Below are 23,398 nucleotides of genomic sequence, written 5' to 3'. Positions count from 1 at the left end.
GACCTTTAATTACTTACCTTTTGGGGAAGTATAGCTTAGCGACTTCTGGACTCATTTCCTCTAAGTTAAGATCATCAAGATATATTCCCTCTAACTCAGGTTTGTTTCGGACATTCCGTGTACTCTTCATAAACTGGAACAACCCTGATGACGATTGCTTTGGGTCTAGAATAATAAATCATCATGTAAAATAACAAATACAACATCAGTTGTTACAGGAATTCATGATTCTTAAAGTGTTCAAATGAGTCCAGGACCTTTTATTTCTGGAAGGCAACTTTTGATTTTTGATTTACAAAAGTTCAGGAACTTCCATTTCTAAAGCAGATGCTTTAGACAGGACCTTTGACTTTTCATTAGTCCTGATTCCCGAACCTTACGTTCTTGCAAAATATGTCCAAACCCCATAATCAAGTATCGATGAAATAATGTGTTTCCTAAATTGATAAAAATTGGTACCCATGAATAGAATTATAACTCTTTGTTAATCATTCATGTACCATTGTCCACTTGAAATTTTATACAATGATTAATAAGATTATAAATGTATAAATAAGAAATCAAATATCATAAATAGTGCATGGACAGGCGAGACAGATGTTAATAAGGGATACAACCATTTTATAAAATTATATATGGATTACTCCCCTTTGTACATATAGATAAATATAACAAGAATACACCCATGTTGTGATAGGCATACTCTACTCAGAAATCAACGATTCAGAAAACAGGAAGTAGGTGTCTGACAGACCCAGAAACCAAATTAACATTACAACTCCTCCCTGTCGATCTGCTGACCATTGGAGAAGTCATTTGGAAAGTAGTTTCTAACAAAAGTTTGACAAAATTATTGTTGGATGAACAATCAAGATGTTTGCAATATAGCCCCACTCCTGGAGTTGTAAGTGAGTTAATACGTACCCAATATATGGTCTCTTGACTCTGTCTCACCAGCAGATGTTGGCACCTCTGTCACAGACTTCCTAGGTAAATCTCCCCATTCCCAAAGCGTTGTATCCTCTTCAGTGAAGAATGAGTCTTTTGACAGTCTGTTGCATTCCACCTCTGTATCACTCTTAGGGGAGGGTGGCCTGCTTCCAACAGGGCTGAAATAAGAAATTATCAAGTTAGTTTAATATTCTTTAGATGTAAAAAGATGTGTTATGAGTGCCAATAAGACACCTCTCCATCTATGTCACAATTTGTAAAAGTATACCATTATAGATGAAAGTACGTTCTTTAACAGGGAGCTTTGGCTCACACCGAACAGTAAGCTATAAAGGGCCTGAAAATTACTCTAGTGTATGGATTTTTTCTTAAAGCCAAGATAAAACACCATATCAGGATAATATATTGGGTATTAAGCTACATTTGCTGCAATTGACCCTAGATCCGTCTACAAAACACTTCTGGTGATATACAAAAATCAATTTTAAATTATGTTGTTAAATTTTTTAAATTGTGACGTAAAATTTTGCCCGAATTTTTTTAACTTTTAAGTAATGGCAGACAAATTTGCATACAAGTGTAAATATGTCTATTGTGACACTCTTATTATATTACATTGTTCATTTGACCTACTAACCTACTAACTGGTGACATTTCTGTGTCACTAAATACATGAGAGAATCCATCGTATGATGTTGTAGCCCATTCTCTGGTACGTTCAAACTTATTCTCCTCCACAACAGGGAGGCTGATAGATTTGGACAAGCCAGGAGGAATCCGGGCAAGATTCGCTAATTCTTCGTCGGAAGAAACGTCATCAATCTCAAATATCTCGGAGTCATCTGTTCTTGATTCAACTTTTGGGGTTTCTGTCTGATTCTTCCTCTTTGTTGATCGTTTCCTTCTTACTTTCCTACTCTGTTCATTTGCCTCTGTCAAACTGTCTTGTCCTGTCTGTGAATTGTAAAAATGAGCTAAAAATTAATTATCTTTAGACAAAAAAATGATATGTATACATCAAATAACTAATTCATCCAAGAAATAAAAATAAAGATATAGAAGTATCTGAAACTATCGCTATTTTACGAAAATTTTCCTTTGATCTTACTGACTGATAATTCCCTTTCTCAGCACAGTAGAGTGATATGAAAAATTATCGCTAGAAACAGGCCATTCATTAGGAGGCGGTACCCGGTACTTTTACCCTCCTATGCTATTGACAAGTACCGCCTAAATGTAGAAATTCTTATATAAGATATTCATGGAATAAATTGAAAAGTACCACCTAGAAACGTGGAAAGTAGCAGTCAACATGAAAGATAATGAAACCCCTGCTAGAAACTAAGGGAACATGAGCGTTGTCAATGAAATAAACATATCTTCATAGGTAAAATAGCGATAAACAGATTATATTTGGTTATCTCAACGCCATTGCTTTTCTCACTTTTGCCGTACAGGCTCAAGCAAGAAAATCAATCTCGTTGAGATGACCAATTATAATCTATATATATATCAGATGATTATCTTTTAATCTAATAATACACTTCATCTCAAGTTGATTGTGCTTTTTACACCAATTCACTGCTGTGGAAAGGCCACATATGTCAACTTATATTTAACATAAGATTTTGTAAACATATTAAATACCTTAACTTACAATGACTTCACTTGTATTCTATTTAAAAGATGGAAGTAGAGAAAAGGAATGTTCACTCCAGAAGACCACCTAGAATTTTTGCCCAAACTCCAATGTACTGATGGAAGACTATAATTCAAATAAGCTGAAGAGTATTTAGGACAAGAACATGCTGATGTCATATGAAAATGAAACTTTCTTTTCACAAATATCAAAACACAGATTAAAATTGTGAACATTTTGCCATACAAGAACTTATACATGTTATAATGCTATCAAAATTTAAAATGAGATTTTTATTTTTGCAATGCCTATTCTTTTGCAATTTTCACCAAAAAATAACAACATATCAAAAACTTCTGAATTTCCATTGTAATAGATCATGACAAAGGGAATAGAACCTCTACAAATCAAACTCATACCGCTTCATTCTGTTCACTCTCTTCTTCTTCGTCTAGGTCTTTGATTTTCTTTGTTTTCTTCCTCTTCTCTCCATGTTTCTTCTTCATCTCCATCACTCCCTTCTCCATGAGGTCAACACTAGAGGGCATCGGTGATGTGGCCAAATGAGCCGGAATCTCCTATAAAATAAACAATTAAAAGCATGATAATGTTCAGCGGCATAAATATGCAGTTTTTAATTAGAAAAATTTCTGATAGAAATTCATCAAAGTGACATTTTATAACATTCTTTTTTAATTTAAGTTCTGCCTCTGGACTCACAATAATGAATAAACATGATAACCATGTCTAAATCATTGATTTTGGTAGACAAATGGTAGATGTTCTACTTTTTAAAAAAAATTTGATGTTTATGATACCAAAAATGTACAATTTGTGTGTGCTTATATTCTAAACCAATTAAATTCAAACCGAAAACCCTACAAACAAAACAACTTGAGTTTAAGGTGGTAGACCTTGGTTCAGGGAGATAACTCTTTAAATCAGTTATGTGTTTGTTCAAGTCAAGTTTCATCAATGTTTTTTAAGCATTTACCTGAAAAAGATTGGAAATAATCTATGTAACCTAGAAGCTTAGAACACATTTATAAAAATAGCTGACACAAACATACTGATGATTTTAAGAGTTATTTCCCTTAACCTAGGTCTACCTCCTTAAATCATTGAAAAAAAGTTTTTTAATTCAATTTACAATGATTTAAACCTTTAGCTTCAATTTTGTTTATTGGTAAAAGACATGGCAGACATGAAAATTAAATGAACTTTTAATATCTTTCAGAAATCATGTCTACAGTACTAGTGTTTTAATTTTGTTTGCTAAAATACATATTTGAACAGTAAACAACTTTTAAAATTTGACTATGTTCTTTGTTCCTACAAACCTCCACATTTTCGTCTGTCAGAATCTCCGTAACAAAGAAAGCTTCACCAGATTCTCCCAACTTCATATGCAAATCAATAGCCTCGCCATTTATCTCTATGTCAACCTAAGAATTAAATAAAAGTATGAGTAACTAACAGACAGATGGTCATCTTGTGTAAATTCTAAGCAATAACAGTAATAGCAATCTGAGGGATTTGAAATAAATCGTCGCCTTTGACCTTGTTGTCAGGTAGACTTAATTTAAGGATGTCTGCTTGTCATGTTTTGGAATTTTTGTCAGATTTTTGGAATCCTCTGGTTTTACCCATTAGAATGCCTTAAACAATTTTGCCCATGAACCCCCATTTTTCTTTTTATAAATCTTTTACATGTATAATAATTATAAGCCATTTGTAAAAGTCTTATAAAATCTTATTTATTTTTTCATAATATTTTTGGACTTTGACTGGCCAATGATAAAGCTATGAAAAGTCAAGAGAGAACATTTTCCCGCCAAATTTCTAATGGCTTATATCTCGAAAGCAAACACATTGACCCCTATACCATGTATATATTTTTTGCTTTTTTTATTCCTCAATTAATCCCCTATCAAAATAAACTAGTTTTATGAAAAGTTATTTATTTTGAAACTGAGCCGCGAACATCCTTAATACTGTATGTTATATATATCATATCATCCATCATTTTTCCATTGTGATCTTTAAACATTTGTTAAAGGAGTTTCTATCATCAGGATCATGTAATACACTAGTAATATTTTGGAGCCCTTTATAGATTGCTGTTTGGTGTCTGTCAAAGGCTCTGTGTTGAAGGCTGTACTTAGACCTATAATGGTTTACTTTAATAAATTCTGACTTGGATTGAGATTTGTCTCATTGGCACTCATATTTCATCTTCTTATATCTATATAAAGAGTATTAAGCTGGTCTTGTAAATAGTTTAGAAAGATTTGTACAAAAAGTTGATTTTTTTTTTAACTTCTCTGCAGACCGAATGCAAAAAAAACTGTGGATTCTGTTATTTTCGTTTGTATCAATTTTTATAGATTAAGGAAAAATTGTATTCTATATTTAATCATTTGATTTTGTAGTTTTACATTGAAGTCTGCATTAAAATCTTGACAAACTTTGTATTTTATTGAACATTTAAATTAATGAAATCAATGAAATCCACGAAAATTGCTTTCCCCTGAATAATAATGTATATTTGGTTTAAACACTGTACTCAATGTACTGGTACCAGTACAATCTTACAATCAGTAACCAGGTTAAAGATAACCCATATCATTCTAATTTCTACATGATCTAAAAACAGACCAATTTGTTTGTGTAGTCTCTAACTGGGTCAAAAACAAAGAATAAAATAGATTTCACGTCACAAGAATTATGTCAATGAGACAGCACTCAACACAAGTCAAATTTGTAGGTGTTTAAGTATCGAGCACTTAAAGCTTCCTTTATGGAAATATATATGTAAGAGTAATTTTTCCATCATTGTTTTAGTGTGGTATCTCTTCTTTCATATCTCAATATTGTACCTCAATCCCCCAAATTCAGTGAAAATCTGTAAATTCTAATGGTCGGAAGATCAACGAAAAAAAACAACAGGAACAGCTATTGCAGAACTCAGCCAATAATAATTTCAATTGGGGGCTTCGGTGGCCGAGTGGTCTAAGTAGTTACTACTGTAATCACTAGCTGGTCAACACTGAAGTTGTGAGTTCGAACCCCGCTCGAGCAGGTGCACTCGACTCCAATCTTAATTGACTAGGATTTTCAGTTTTCCTAGGCCACAATTAAAAGAATGTATGTTTCCCCAAACCCCTACCCACATTTTTGTAGGTGGGTAGGTAGGTAGGGTTTTTTTTTTTTTTTATATCTTGATATTTTTTTTAATATCCAACAGAGCAAAACAAATCGATTATGTGTATGTCTGGCATATATAGCCATCTGTAGCAACTTAAATGTACGTGTTAAATTGTCTAAATGTTTGTAGCTCTCTGTGTCAGGTGTCAACTTGACATTAATTTTATTTGATTTTATTTGGATTTGTATCTCAGAATTGTTCATGACTGTGATTTTTTTCCCCCTTTGACAGTGAGTCTGACTACTAAGTAGCAAACTGTTTTAAATATATATATGCATGTACTGTAGTTGTTCAACCTGAAGAATGTTCCATCAAACAATTTACCCTCTGACAGCTCAGGACTCAGATTTTGCTTCTGACATTGAGGAAATCACCAATATTAATTTATAAATAATAAAAATCAAATTTTCTTGCTTTCCTCTGAATTTCTTATTGTGACATCTAAAACAACGACAACCATGCCCAATGTCTTTACATAGAAAGAAAACATCTTTTTGGAGATCATTGGAAAAGATGCATATTGTCTACATTTGAGAAACAGATTCCAGTGTTCTCCCGAGGATTTTTGGATAGCGCTGTGGTAAGCGCGTGATTTTCCACAATTCTCAGTAACTTTGTCGAGTCGCGCGGTTGGTTTGTTATTGATTTTTAGAGGTTGTGTTTGATAATTCTATAAACAATACACCTTATCGCTATTCCCGGCTGACCCTGCCGCTTGAACTTTTGAAGCATACAACAATTACTTTTTCATTGTGGCGTCAGCTATTTTGTTTTATGATGTCATAATTTTATGGGAAACTGTGTGATATCCAGTAATGGCGGACAAATAGCGATAAGGTGTATTGAATACGTGCCACCAGATAAGTTCTACAATCTTCAATCTTTGTCGTGATGACAGAGTAATCTCTCTTGTAAATTATCCTCTCTTGTAAAATAATTATCACAAATGTAGTTTCTCCTTTGTACTTATATATAAATATTGTAGGTGGCGCTTTAAAAATATTATAGAATTATTGTATGAAGTGAAATAAATTTAAAAAATGGTTTATTAGGTTATTGAAATGGCATGAAAAATTAAAAATATAAAAAAATTAAAGAAATTTGTATCAAATTATCCACTAAAACGGTTTGTTTCCTCTATGTTCTCCGCTAATAGTTGATTGATATTTTCTGCAGTTGGCAAATTGATTGTTAATAAATTATCTAGATCTGTTGGAATTTGTCCTGTTATGAAGTATATTTGATAAAATAATGTGTCTCTTTCATCTGAATACAGGTCACATTCAAAAAGGTAGTGTTGTACATTTTCTTTTTGTTTTTTTCAAGATTTGACAATACTTCTTTTAGGTCTTTCCCTCCTAAATTATCTCCCTTACTGGCTGACATAACTTCCTGTTTACATTTGTGGCCTTTTTAGCATTAAATACTATTCCTAATCCAAGCCATCCTCTGTTTACATTAAATTCAAAGCAATATTTAAACAATTTATATTGATGATTGGTTGACAAATATCGATATTTCATATATATCTACACAAAATTTTCGTTTTGTCTTATTCCCTTATCCATTTGAAAAAGAGCCAAGGATGAACAAGTAATCGTAATATACGGGCTTATAATGAATCCCTTGATAACAGGGTTGCCTCCTTCAAACAATGCAGGTTTGACAGTTCGGTAGTAAACGCGAAAAAGTAATGATATAGTCATAGATGGTTCAATCAATGGTCGAGACCACGTTGTCAGAGAAGGGGGTAACACTTCCCTTATATTTTTTAGAAATGAACTTTTCAGCACCTGAGACATGCATTAAATGTCTCTGTCCATTCCTTTCTTAAGTTTCGGTATCTTTTAAAAAAGAAAAATTGGGAGGAAGGAAATGTTAATTTGGCAGTAAAAGTTTTGCAAATGGCGCCATTTTGATCATTTATTGAACTGGTTCCTAAGATATTTGACATCGTTGGGTGAATTAACGATCCCTCGGATAAATAAACCAGTCGATCACGTGATCGGAATGTGTACAAAATAATACAGGATGTTTGAAATTCAAAAACAATACCGCTGATTTTTGGTCACCATAAAATGATCATCTGCACCGGAAACAACCCCGAAAAATTTCCGGAAATAAAAAAAAATGTTGCAAAAAAACGGAATAAAAACTTTTGAGTCGGCGAGATTTCTCTGAGTCGGTCGGGCGAGGGGAAACAAACCATATTTTTATTTTGGCCCTATCGAAGGTGGTTTTCTCCGGGCACTCCGGCTTCCTCCACCAATAAAAACTGGCCGCCACGAAATAGCCTTAATGCGGTGATTAAAAGTGGCGTTAAAACACCAAAAATAAAAAATCAATCAATAATTTCAATCAAAATTTCACAATAAGATTCTGACATTAATTTCTATTTTCAGAGTGAGGCTGTGGTTTGATGTACTATGTACATGATGTAAATGTACTATCCTTTACATTTTGTAGTTTCCTGTTATCTCTTTATATATGGTCAGATCATATGTTTTTGTACGTCATATGAATTCGTATTATGCATTCTTTTTCATGTTAATAGTTTGAAAGCAGTCTTCACGAGTGGCAGCCCAGGCTGGTAAAATTGCTCTCGGGCCTGTAAAAATCAGACCTACAGGCCAACAGAATCTAACTAAAAATTTTCAAAAATTGAGCTGCGGGCCTGTAGATTTAGCAGTTCAGCGTGAAGACTGTGAAAGCCCAAGAGACGAGGATATATTTAATTTCTTCATTATTACAATTATTAATCATCAAACTCACCACTTTCTCTCTAGCTCTAATGACCCCAAGTTTACCAAATCTAACGTGGAACGGTGACGATTTGAATCCCCCATCTTCCTGTTCGACAATGATGACATCTATAGCACCTGTTAACGTTGCTGCATTGATTTCATTGTAAAATCCTTTGACGTTAGAAAAGAGTTTGCCGACATAACTGAAATAACTCATGCTGGGTTATATTCCCTTACATGGTAGACATTTCAGTGATTGGACTCAGGATGTCTTCAAAATTGGATGAAATTTTCTTTTTCCAAAACCTGCAAATAAATGTGAAATAAATTAAATATGAGCATGATTCAGATTGAAGTTTTACATTTCTATAGCCAGGGTCTTATCACTATTTGGAAATATGTCTAGCTTCCCTAGAATCTGTCCTGCTTAAACTTTTGACGTCATACAACAATTACTTTTCTATTGACGTATTGTGGTGTCATGATCAGATATTTTCTATTATCATGATTATAGCGTAAACATTTTACAGGAAATTTTTTTTTATTTCCAGTAATTGTGGACAAATAGCGATATAAAGGCCTATTAGATTACTATACAGTCATACAGTATGGCTATTGGTAATAGTTGACACAATGACATCGTGGTATAAAATTCATTTAAAAGTAACAGGCTAGATTAAACCTGATTTAACAATCCCTATATTAAACCCGATTTAACCCACAATATTTTCTTACTTGTCATTATTATTCAATCAGGATATAAGATGGTCATATGCCATGATCAAATAATCTATAAACCTCATGATTGTCAGTTTTATAAATATATGATTGCAATTACGCTATATATATACATGTACCGGTATGTTTTTTCCAAACATTTTTATGTCATGAATGTTATTGCCAAACTTTTGATTTATGAGGGTTTAAATAAAACCTCAGAGTTCATTGCACCTACAACGAAGTGACCTAATTTTATTTCCTTACAAGTCTTTTAAACAGTCATTTAAAAACCTTCAGTAATGAATTGATTTTCGTTTTACTACTGGCATTGTGTACATATGTAGGGCAGACAGGTACATGACCATAACAACAGATAGAATAACAATTTTCAGTGATAAAAAAGTTTAGCTGATATATTTCATAGCTGGCTAATATTGCTTTAATTACAACCTTGTCATAAGAAAATGTAAGATATACAGTGATATATATCTAAACAAAGTGACCCAATTTTATTTCCATACAAGTCTGTTAAACAGTCATTTAAAACATTTGTAAAAGTATGAATTGATTTTTTTTTAAATTAATACTGGCATTTACTTGGCAGACATTGCAGTTAGAATTTATATAAGAATTTTCAGAGATAATAAAGTTGACTGATATTTCTCAATATGTAATATTACATGTACTTAAACAGGATATTATAAAACTTCATCTGTAAACAATATGGTAAAAGTACAAATTGTTTAATGTTTATTGACATTTTACTTTTGAATAATTAACATACATACTTATCTGATCATCTCTTTGAAATAACTATAAATAGCTATTAATAAACATGATAAAATGTTTTGTGATTATTTTGACTTTGATGAAATACTACAAATTACCTGGAAATTATTGAACCAAATCCTACTTCCAACCATTTTTTTTTTAAATGACTAAACCTTGTAAGAATAAATGGAGATTTATTAACTGATTGGTGTTTAATGCCACTTTCAGCATTATGGTGCTATTAAGTGGTGGTCAGTTTTAATTTAATGCCTGGAGAGAACCATCAACCATAGATAGAAAACTAACAATTTTTGAAAATAAGATTGGGGGCCAATTTTAACTTAAAACCTCAGTGTTGACAGGCTAGAGACCTATAGTATTTTCAATACTTTAAAAGACCACTTGGCCACAGAGGTCCCCTAAATGGAGATGAGTGATATATATACGTGTATACATGTATGTCAATGAGACAGAAACCCAACACAAAACAAATAACACAATAACTGAATGGTGGCTATACAATAAAGACCTCATGTTTGATTTAAATAACTTATTTTCAATTTCAATTTTCAATTTATAGATAGAATTTTCCAATGTACAATTCCTAAACATCAAACTTCAGGGGTATGGGGTTTGGACAAACACTCTATGAAAACAAATTTAATACTAGAAATAGACTATTAGATTTAAAATAGATATTAAACTTTTTGAAGTTTGACTATTAAAGTCAGAGTGTCACATCCAAAAAAATCTCCCTTAGCAACATCCTGGTTATAGGCCTAACATGATGATAAACTGTGAAAGAATGATTGCTATTTCACTGATAATAACAGGTTACATTTGTACCTTGAAGGTTTCATACCTGCATATTAAACTTGTTAAAAGTTCATAAAATTTAAATATAGCCCCAATTTCAATGGATTACACATGTATCTTTTCAGTTCGATGATCATGTGAGTTTAATGGATTTCCAAGAAAATTCAGATATTGTTTGGTTCAGAGAATAATTTTTTGTTACTATTAGGAAATCTTTGGTACTATTCTATTATTTTTTTATGTTTTTTAAACATGCTTAATAAATGGCAATCAGGTATGGTATGATATTTTCTTTAACGAATAAGGTTAACATGGTTAAGACCGAAACAATTAATTTTGGCTCACACTTAGTTTTTAATTTTTAAATCTTTTTCTGACACAGTTAATCACAAGTTTAAATCCCAAAGAACCCAGTCATGCCAGTGTAGATAACTGTCCTTACAACATAAATGGTGTCAGACTGCAAGTGGAATTTTTTATCAAGATTTGATGTTTTTCTTCTGCTATGAGACAGAAGCTAGGTTTTTTTTTACTTCAGGTGCAACCTTATCAAAAACATTAGCAACTGTATAATTGAAAAACATTAACTTTGTTAACAACTTGTCTTTTATGCAAGTGACCCTGTTATTATCTTGTCTAAGTTTATTTTTGCTATTGAAATATTTCTTCGTTGTCAATATAGACATTTCATATTTTGGTATGGCAAAATTTTCCATTTTCCATTTGCCTAACCAGATGCATGTACAAACTCTTATAGATAAGACTGACATAAGTTTGTTAATTTGGTCTTTTAAAATCATGAAAATGTTAAAAAAAAAAAAAAACTGTAAATCTGTTAAATGAGCCATTTACTTTAACACCAATGAGGGTGGTAAAATGGGGGTACTTGCACGAAAAAAACGTGAAATAAGACGTAATTTCACATTGAACGTGAAATAATTTCTGTAATGAACGTTGCACGAAAAATAAATACTTTTATTTAAACCTTTTGTGACTGAGTCACTGTCTTCTTGTATATATTAGCTCTTTGTTTTACTTGATATTCCGGATTCAGTATACACATTTATGATATAATTGGTTTACGGCTTTTAAAAAAGTATTTCTTGACGATCCCTGTCAACTGTTTCAATTTTATTTCAAAAATTACCGAGCACGCAAAATAAGACTTTGAAAAACACGATGCACGTAAAATTAAATAAGCAGAACATGTTGAACGAGGCAACCGTCTTGCACGACTGAACGTCAAATAAAAAAGTAAAAACACGTTGAACGTGAAATAAAAAACGGCGATCACGTTGCACGAAAATAACCCTTTACCACCCTCACCAATCATTCATTCATTTTTAACGATATAATTATATATAATTCCTTACTTTTTATACATGTACATTTTACTAAAAAGTAGCGCCAGGCATACCAAGACAAATTTGATGATTTTAACATGCCAAAATTTGACATGAACATAATTATCTAATTTTCAAGGGGCAGGGGTTATTCAAAAGATTATCATTTATCTGTCTAATAAGTTAAAAACTATTTTTACATGGACATGATGGATAAAACATACAGACATCCATGGAATGCCAACTAGAATTTCTAATACATGTACAAGTAGGTACAAATGTATGTTTACAATTGTAAGTAGGTCAACTGTTTTCAACAATTAAATTCCTGTAATTCAATTGTCATGGACTAAATGTTCTAATTATAAAAGCATTTATAATCAAGTTCTATATTTTTCTAAATCATGTCACATTGATATTTTTATCTCTTTTGGAAGAGGACCAACATAAACATGATAAACAATGATAAACAGATAAATATGCTTTTTTGATGAATTCCCAATTTCAAGTGCAATAGAACAACATTAAAGTATGTTATTGTAAAAATATATGAATCTTTGCATAGATTTGATGAAGATATATAAATGTTCACTTACTCACATATAATGATATATACAGGTTCTTATCCAGTGTTCAAAGCCCAGACTCCCAAACATGAACACAAACATGTAACAGACACATGTACTTTCACCTTATCACCTGTTTGTCTATTGGTAATCACAAAGCTAATTGTTATAGTCTAGTTATTATGTTCGGTTACGTCAAACACCCATATACAATACACGAGTGATAGACACAGTGTAGTCAAGCCCGAGGGTCAATATCCGTGTGGTCAAACACCGGTATCATTACAAACTCTATTTATTTTTTTCTGCATGCACTTACCAAGTATTTCCTTAAGTTCAGTCCTTTAATGTGGCCTAAAATATCCGATGAGATCAATTGTATAATATTTGTACTGTATATTCCCCCAAAGATAATGTTCTTTATTTTGCGAAGAGACTGAAGAAAACCTAGATTTTGACGTCTGAATGAATGGCGGATCATGTGGAGGTGGGGTTAAAGTTCACACAGAAAATATAACGTTCTGATTGGTGGATGTCAAAGGTACGATATCGTATTGATTATGAATAATGTAAAAGCAATACACATAACCTTATTTAAAAGAAAATTAACAAGTACTATTTATAGTAAAATGACAATTATCACATGAGCCATACCGGAACTATTTAAACATATTTTGAAAAAAAATAAAGTTGTGTAATAATTGATTTTCAGTAAAACATTTCAACTTAGATCTATTTGTTTGAAAATTTAGCTTCTGCTTTAAAATGTGTTAAATATTATTTTCACTGATATTTAAATAAGAGTCATTTATAGGCAGAGTTTGATTATATATGGTATCACTGAAGCATGACTTGAGCGGGTCCACCTCTAATAGCCTATATAATCTTATATATATATGCCCAAACTCCATACAGCGTTATCGTTCGGGTCATACTTCCCTTTCTCTGTAAAGAAGCGTAGCCAGATGTCACCACTGTTTCGGAGTTTGATATATGCCGTCAGTCCCCCCCCCTTTTTTTATGAAAATTTCCAAGAGGTCGTCCGATTTGCACGCATCATAAGAGTTTTTGCCCCGTATATGTTAAGGACCTTATTGTTATACTTTAATGTGACAACCAGCAAATAAAAGCATTGCTCCTTTCGCATTGTTTTGCGTTTTGTGTTTTCACTGAAGCCCGACTTGAAATTTTGTTTCGTGAATTTGACGCAATATCACTTCTTTATCATGACACCAGCAACATGTAATATGTCTGTCTCCGTAATTACTGGTCAGATTAATAGTTATTACAACGGATATATCTTGAAATATAGACTCAATATAATTAAAACATAGATCTCTGATTTCGTTTTCCTCGTATATAAATCTTGTCATAATTTGATACGAGCAGGCGCGTTAATGATAGTATTAAAATTGTAAGTCACTTAATTTGGATGAGGAGTATAATTACTTTCAAATGAAATCAATATAACCTCAAGTAAACACGTTTTTTACTAATAAATAAAACATTGATACATTCAGTCTAATTTAAAAAAATAGAATTTAGATATAAAAAGATGTGATATGAGTGCCAATGAGACAACTCTCCATCCAAGTCACATTTTTACTCCATATGGCATTGTATGGAGTGTAACGAAATCAGATTTCTTGTATATTCTTATTTGACTGTGATAACATTCAACTCTAAATAGATATAGGAAGATGTGGTATGAGTGCCAATGAGACAACTCTCCATCCAGATAACAATTTATAAAAGTAAACCATTATAGTTCAAGGTACGGCCTTCAACACGGAACCTTAGCTCACACCGAAAAGCAAGCTATAAAGTGACCCCAAAATTAGTAATGTAAAACCATTTAAACGGGAAAACCAACGGTCTAATCTATATAAAAAAAACTATAAGTATAAAGTAATGCATATATTATATATTAGGTTCGATAATGTCGGGTCCTTCATTAGAAACACTTTCTATTCAGTCTTTTATATACTAAAGTAAGCAAACACTAGCTGGATCTTTAAAAAAAAAAAAAAAAAAAAAGGGAGCCCGATTCCTCTTTTCCGCCGGACTGATCTGTGCTTATCAAATAAAACAATCAATGTTTTGAAGGACTGAAACCTATCAATATGTCCTTGTTTTAATCCGATTACATTTATTTAACCCGGTCAATACAGATGATAACATCACATTACATTCTGAACTTTGGTGACCCTTAGGTATTAAATAAATGTCACATGATTATGTTATTACAAAACACGACCTTACATTAGTCCATCTGTTGACATGGAAGAAAGAGTAAATAACGGTATAACCAATCATATTGTCCGACCGTGACGAACAGACGGACGGACATCGTATCAGATATTGAATGGTTGAGTAGTCAATAACGCAATGATAAGCAGATAGACTTGCACTATTTTTTTAAAATCTTATTTTAAATTTATTTTGGCTATAAGATCTCGATGCTTTCTTAATTCAATCTGCAATCATTGCATGAGGGTCTGCATATAGATGGGCTTTACAGAAAAGTAAAGAAATGACTTGTAAAAGAAAAATGCTGAAAAATGCAAACAAATATAAAGAACAGAACAAAAATGCCGACAAATCAACAACAAAGAATAATGGGGGCGCTAAGGTACCTACAAACAATAGAAAATATGGCACTATTTCAAATAAAGACGTTCAACCATTCATTGATCGATAAAAAGTAGGATATTAATAATAAAATGGTTAATTTGGAAGAAAATACAGTACAAGAAATGGGGATAAAAACGACTTATATGGAAGTAAAGATAGTACAAGAAATTGGGATAAAAACGACTAGTATGAAAGGAAAGACAGTTCAAGAGAGGGAACATAAACGAAAGGGAAAGAAAGTAGAAGAAATGCATTTATTCAAAACGTAAATCGAAAATGGAAAAACGAAGAGAAATTTAAGACGTGCAAACAAACAGTACATATATGTACTCATTGAAAAACAAGGGATGCAAAAATAAATCTGAAGAGAACCATAGATGAAATACATCTATGAGAGATAAAATTGAGAATGGAAATGGGGAATGTGCCAAAGAGAAAACAACCCAACCATAGAAAAAAACAACAGCAGAAAGTCACGAATAAGTCTTCAATGTAGCGAGAAATTCCCGCACCCGGAGGCGTCCTTCAGCTGGCCCCTAAACAAATATATACTAGTTCAGTGATAATGAACGCCATACTAATTTCCAAATTGTACACAAGAAACTAAAATTAAAATAATACAAGACTAACAAAGGCCAGAGGCTCCTGACTTGGGACAGGCGCAAAAATGCGGCGGGGTTAAACATGTTTGTGAGATCTCAACCCTCCCCCTATACCTCTAGCCAATGTAGAAAAGTAAACGCATAACAATATGCACATTAAAATTTAGTTCAAGAGAAGTCCGAGTTTGATAACATATACCCAGGTGCTTCAACATATGTTCCAATCTTGTTGTTGGAAAGGTGTAACTAGAGTTACAAGCCTGCAGTTAACTGTTATATTTTATATAAGAAACATGACAGTGTTTACCTGTATGTTATTAAGATGTAAGACAAACAAGAACATTTCCGAAATAAGTATATATATGTACTAAATGCAAATATTTTAAAATATTTCAATAAACGTATTAATAATTAGTTCATAATGTGTGACATTATCTAAAATAGTATTCAACCTGCATATTAATTAAGCAGGTAAACAATAAAATATATTTATAAATATTATGATTTAGAAAAACAATATATCGTACGGACAATGAACTTGCAAAATATTTATTACAGTGGAAAATATTTAACGCGCAGACAATTACAAAATAAAATGGATTAATCAATAAACATGTATATTTTAACATCATACCTGATTCTCTATTAGCCGATAGAACTCTCACGTGTATTGACCGGTGGCTCGGGTTAATATGACACAAACATATACTACGAAATGTGGGCATGTCAGTTCTTAACCAATGAAAATGCTGGATTTAGGGGGTGTTGTCACAGTCAACATAAACACAAACTGTTTATAAGTATCGTACTAACCCAGTCACCTAATTCCACAACTGACCTGGAATCAGGACAAACAAGAACATATCAACGGAAAAATACATAAACATTATAATGTTATTGTACAAAAGAAAATAAAACACAGTGTCATATAAATATGCATTGTTTATATTATAGATTTGTGAACTAATGAAAATATCAATAATCATAATTATGATGAATGATCATGAATACTTAAGTATATTTAATAATTAAGCAACGATAAAAATGACATTGTGATTTAAAGCATTGATCAATGCTTGCCAAATCCAAACGAAAACAAACTGGAATCTTATAAACTTACGGTTTCTTTCGTAAAGTCTTCACAATGGCGACAATTAATGTTGATTTATTTTACAATTTCAATTAGCAAAATTTAGTAGGTCTCTAAAAGTGCACATTGCGTTTAATTACCTCGAGGGGAAGACATTTTTAATACTCAAAGGGAGGAAATGTACGTACTGACCATGAACATTAGCACTCGGGTGAAAAATATCTCTATTTGCAAACAAAAGCTCAGCAGTTTATGCATGTTATGGATTGTCTTCTTCTTTCATATCAGAGTACGTGTCTACGAAATTTAAGGACTATAGTGCTATATATAAAACGTATGAATAAGCCAACGATGTTTCTTTAAAATACGAGAGAATTATTAATCATTGTTGCTTTCTTCTGTAGCTTTGTTTGTTTTGGTGACCGCGAAGTTCTTGTAGTCGCCTTTTTAGCAGTATCAATGGAAGAGCAAATCCGTTTTATTTCGGTATGGTATGGCCTGACTATAGTGAATGCTCTTGGTGCAATGTTTATGATGACAACTTAAAGGAGAAAGATATTTATGTTTTTCTATGGGCTGCAAAACAGATCTGTAAATATAATTCTAACCTTCTCTTGCAGTATCAAGAAATATGATCTAAAGAGGCAGAGATTTCATAAGTGATTTTTATTGAAGAATGAATGAACACACTCAAGTTCTTGTTCAGTATATTATATTACTTGTATGTCATTATCGTCGATAAATTGGAAACAAGAGAGAGGTATATAAAGATAACAAACTGAAGTTTGCCAATAGAAATATTGGCATAACATGCATAAGACGGGGCCATTTTTGTTTCCATTGATGTTACCTTTACCTGAAGAAACTCAAGTGTTTATAAATAAATGTAAAGTTATTACATTTCAATACCAAAGTTAGAAACTCATTACTGGACTAGACATTCAGTTGGTGGGTGTAAGGTGTTGAGAGAGTTCCATATATATTGCATTCGTGTTTTATATGGCTTAATATATATAGGATTCACAAATTCACTGAAACATGAACCACCCACACCGAACAGAGGATATATCAAGCTTATGCTGAAAAATATGGAAGTTGACAATTGAAAACCCCTTACAGTTTTTCATAGATTCGCAGATAGAGTCCATCTGTGTCAATATCTATGAACAGATCAAGATATGAAACATAAATTCTAGTTCCGGTATAGTATCCTCAAGTACACTATTATGATATGCAAGTACTCACTGAAATGTGAGATGTTAGATAAACTCTCTTTTTATGAAAAGAAAAATGGGTGTCATGCTGCAAAATATGTTATAGCTGGGTTAGAAAAAAAACCAAACCTAAACCAGACCTTAGTTCATCCTTAAATATATTTGTTTGATAAACATATGAATGGTTCATTAAGATTTAAGTTGTGTTGATCAATATTGTCAAAAAATAATCTTATGTACCTTTGTAAATTAATAACAAACTTTTCTATTTGATGTGTTTATATGCTTTTAATAAATTGCTTCGCTGAGCGCAGCTGGATACGACCACAGACAAAATGGTCACAAATATTCGCGTTTGATACAGGTCTGCATTTGGATTGTAATTAAATATTTGACATATAATAGGTTTCTGACACAGAATAATTGTGAAATAGTCAAAGAACTTAGAATTGATTAATATATGATTTGAATTTATATATTTTTGCTTATGTGCAATACAATATGCTGAACATTGCGAATTGACCCCGACCCCCCAAAAAAAGGTTAACCTCCCCTTTTTGCTTTTGTTCAATACACTATGCCTTTGCAAATTGATCACAACCCCAACCCACCCCTACAAAAAAATGTTTACCCCCTTTTTTGCTTTTGTGCAATACACTATGCTGTTGCCTATTGACCCTCCCCGAAACATAAATCCTCCCCCCCCCTTTTCAAATATTTCTTTATACATAATTTACAAGTAGTTTGATGGAGGAAAATCCACACATACACAACATTGTATTCTAAATGTATTTGGATTACCTCCCTTACACTGCTTTTAAATTGTGTTAAATGTCCATCAACCAGAAAAAACCTAGTTTTATCCCCTTGTTTGCCCCTAATTCCTAAATGGTTTGAGCCATAACCCCCAAAGTCAATCCTAACCATCCCTTATAGGTATGGAAGCGTGTGATATAATTTCAGAGACGTTCATAGACTTATACACAAGTTATTGTCTGGAAACAACAAAAATGCTAATTTGGGCCCCTTTTTTGTCCCTTAATTCCTAAACTGTTTGAAACATAACCCCTAAAATCAATCTCAACATTCCTTTAGTGGTATTGAACCTTCTGGTAAAAATTTATAAAGATCCATTCACTTAAACTAAAGTTGTTGTCCAGAAACTAAATGCGTCTTCGGAAGATAACAGAGACAACATGGAAGCATTATACAACTCAAAAACAATTTTGGGGTCGTATTGGAATCGTTGTAAAAAATGTATATTCTATAAGCTGTATATATTGCTTCTGAAGAAATTATTACTAGTATTATTATTCTCTCATTTATTCAGGTCTCAGTCATTAGAGCTGAAACGATGTGCCAAATCAGCTCCTGTTAATATGACACAATGACTTACTGCAGCAAACCTATAACACTGTACCTTTATCTAGCCTAGCTATGTTTGATGGAATGCATTTGGCTCATGACTGCAAGCAATACCAGAAACTAGGAGCTGGGAGTAATCAGAATGTCTGTAGATTATTAGAAAGTTATGTATTTTGAAGGTAAAATAAAATGCTTTGCTGAGTGCAGCTTGATACTGCCGCAGATGTCGACCAGTTGGGCAAATTTGGACTCAATATTCAAGCTTGAGACTGTCTAAATTTGGATTGTGATCAAATTTTTTACATAATATAGGTTTCTGACACAAAATAAATGTGGTCAATGATCTTACAAATCAATTTTGCAATTAAAGATTTCTTCTTGAAACTTTTCAAAAATTTGAAATTTGAAAAATTTTGAAAAAAATATGAACTCCTGAAAAAAAATATTGACAAAGAAATCCTCTCCCCTCCATCTTGTTGAATCCCCCTTGGTGCAATGTCCCCCAAACTCAATCCAGCATTCCTTTGTAGTATGGATCCTTGGAGTACGATTTCAGGGAGATCCATTCACTTAAACACAAGTTATTATCTGGAAACTAGAAAAATGCTTTTTTTTGTCCCTTATTCCTGCATGTTTGGGGCAATTACCCCAAAACTCAATCCATTTGTAATATGGAAACTTGTGGTACAATGTCAGAGAGATCCATACACTCACACACAAGTTAATGTGCAGAAAGTACAAAAATGCTTGTTTTTGTCCTCTTTTTGGCCCTTAATTCCTATAGCCTCCAAAATGAATCCCAACCTTCTACTTGTGGTATTAATCATTGTGGTACAATTTCAGAGCAATCAAAATACTTATACATACCGGTAAGTTATTATCATGTAACTAGAAAAATGCTTGTTTTGGGCCAGTTTTTGGCCCCAAATTCCTAAACGGTTGGGACCCAAAAATCAGTCCAAACCGTCCTTTTGTGGTATTGAACCTTCTTTAACAAGAGTGCACATGCTGAAATGTCTCGCCTTCTTTACTAATCATTGATATTATGTTGATAGTCCTAAGTATAAAGCTTTATTAAAAACTGTCACATAAACTTAATATTAACCAAGATAACTAAACAATGACCAATGAACCATGAAAATGAGGTCAAGGTCAGATGAACCATGCCAGACAGACATGTACAGCTAACAATAATTCCATACAACAAATATAGTTGACCTATTACTTATAGTTTAAGAAAAATAGACCAAAACAATAATCTTAACACTGAGCAATGAACCTTGAAAATGAGGTTGAGGTCAAATAAAACCTGTGCGACTGACATATAGATCATAAATTATTTCCATACACCAAATATAGTTGACCTATGGCATATAGTATTAGATAAAAAGACCAAAACCCAAAAACTGAACTTTGACCACTCAACCATGAAAATGAGGTCAAGGTCAGATGACATCTGCCCACTATACATGTACACCTTACAATCATTCCATACAACAAATATAGTAGATCTATTGCATAAAGTATGAGAAAAACAGACCAAAAACTTAACTATAACCACTGAACCATGAAAATGAGGTCAAGGTCAGATGACATCTGCCAGTTGGACATGTACAGTCCTTCCATACCCCAAATACTAGCCCTATTGCTTATAGTATCTGAGATATGGACTTGACCACCAAAACTTAACCTTGTTCACTGATCCATGAAATGAGGTCGAGGTCAAGTGAAAACTGTCTGACGGGCATGAGGACCTTGCAAGGTACGCACATACCAAATATAATTATCCTATTACTTATAATAAGAGAGAATTCAACATTACAAAAAATCTGAACTTTTTTTTCAAGTGGTCACTGAACCATGAAAATGAGGTCAAGGACATTTGACATGTGACTGACGGGAACTTCGTAACATGAGGCATATATATACAAAGTATGAAGCATCCAGGTCTTCCACCTTCTAAAATATAAAGCTTTTAAAAAGTTAGCTAAAGCCGCCGCCGCCGGATCACTATCCCTTTGTCAAGCTTTCTGCAACAAAAGTTGCAGGCTCGACAATAAAATCATAGAGATCCATTCACTTAAACTAAAGTAATTGTCTGGAAACCAAATGTGTCTTCAGATTGACGACGACATCATAGCATTATAAGAACCAAAAAAATTGTTTGCGGTCGTATAAAAAGGACAACATCAAGTTTTGTAAACATCTCATATCTACTAGTTTGCATTGACATGATTATCAGACTGGCAGTTGATAACTGGGGACCTTAAAAGCAGAAGTTGCTAAAAAAGTAGAATAATAAACTCCTGCAATGCAAACCTATGTAGCTTGACCACGCAAAAACAATGTCCTTTATAATTACCTGTCATTAAATAAATATTGACAATTATATTTTGCTTATCTTTGAAATCTGTAAAGTGACATATAGTTGCTAACAGCCAGTTCATTTATTCTCTCATTAATAGATAGCTGTCTCATTTGAAATCATAACACATCTTCTTATTTCTATAAAAATCAAGTGAAACAAAACAAAATTTTGTTTATTATCTTATATTTATTATAAAAATAACAGCCATATAAGCAATTATAATTTTACAACTTTATAAATTCATACACGAAAATGTGTTCTACAGCTTAACAATTTGAGAGTGTACAAAAAGTCAATATGATTTGCTTGCCAGATGAGCCACTATAAATTTAGAATCAAACTGGTTAAACATGATTTCTATAATTTATTATCTGTACCATGGTTTAATTGGCCAATCAATAATAATGGTTATTGCATTTATATTGGTGTTATATTGTCCTGCATAGATTTGTAATTTGCATTTGTTTTTCGTTCATTTTTTTACATAAATAAGGCAGTTAGTTTTCTCGTTTGAACTGTTTTACATTGTCTTATCGGGGCCTTTTATAGCTGACTATGCTGTATGGGCTTTGCTCATTGTTGAAGGCAGTACAGTGACCAATAGTTGTTAATGTCTGTGTCATTTTGGTCTTTTATGAATAGTTGTCTCATTGGCAATCATACCCCATCTTCTTTTTTATATGGTTAGTGCAATATAAATTCTTGGAGGCAAAGTATTCACCAATATTCATGCAATAACCCTACATTTTTTGTCACTGACAGCATCACTTATTTGAAACTGTATTTGCACTAGTTTAACATGTGCAATATGATACATTATTGCATGCATGCTTACTTTCGATTCGGGTCTGTATGAAATTTGATGTTGCTATACAAAACTAATTGTAACTCTTACAAAAGTAGGTCAAAATAAATGTAACAGACCAATTTCTGAACAAGTTTTTAATAAATGAGTTATGCTGGTGGACTATAACTTAATTGATGTAAATGACGTCATTGAAAATCAACTCTTACTCTGACATATAACACAAGCAATGAGATAACGAAAAAGTACAGGAAAATGCACAAATGTAAAAGTTGTCTTTATCTACACTTCACGGTTCACCTAGCAAAAATACAGCTTTTTTTTTATTTTCCTTTTTTCTTTGTATCACTCTCAAATAGATATAATAAGCTGTAAAATTATCTATATAAAATGGTATACTGTGTAACAATCATGAGCTTTCTCGTTAAATTTACAAATGCAAACTGCATTCACAATGGGTTAAAGCATACTTATTGCTCTGATCATAGATCGGCAGTCAAGTTAATAAACAAAATCTTGTCAGTAATGCTTACAAATCTATAGCTATTAAACTATCCAAACA

General features: G+C 32.4%; 1 protein-coding gene across 9 annotated transcripts in view; it reads right to left on the bottom strand.

The window, feature by feature from the left end:
- The window catches only part of LOC139498779 (phosphatidate phosphatase LPIN1-like), a 30,023-nt gene extending 13,282 nt beyond the window's left edge, over positions 1-16,741 (bottom strand). For 4 of the 9 annotated variants that reach the window (XR_011658011.1, XR_011658013.1, XR_011658012.1 and 1 more), the window contains exons 1-7: positions 13,078-13,350; positions 8,571-8,848; positions 3,931-4,035; positions 3,010-3,168; positions 1,589-1,905; positions 925-1,109; positions 18-165 (exon numbers count right to left, since the gene is read on the bottom strand). Coding sequence is in view for 4 of the 9 variants with exons in the window: in XM_071287320.1 (XP_071143421.1) it covers positions 18-165; positions 925-1,109; positions 1,589-1,905; positions 3,010-3,168; positions 3,931-4,035; positions 8,571-8,759 (1,103 nt within the window). In the remaining 5 variants the exon portion in view is untranslated. Of the gene's footprint in view, positions 1-17; positions 166-924; positions 1,110-1,588; positions 1,906-3,009; positions 3,169-3,930; positions 4,036-8,570; positions 8,849-12,788; positions 13,351-16,628 lie in introns of those variants that run through there. The other 5 variants (XR_011658014.1, XM_071287320.1, XM_071287318.1 and 2 more) reach the window with 4 other exon arrangements.
- Between the last annotated feature and the right edge of the window lie 6,657 nt (positions 16,742-23,398).

The sequence above is a fragment of the Mytilus edulis genome, chromosome 12 (assembly GCF_963676685.1).
Source record: "Mytilus edulis chromosome 12, xbMytEdul2.2, whole genome shotgun sequence".
Taxonomy (NCBI): Eukaryota; Metazoa; Mollusca; class Bivalvia; order Mytilida; family Mytilidae; genus Mytilus; species Mytilus edulis.
This window is presented reverse-complemented; position numbering and strand designations above follow the sequence as displayed.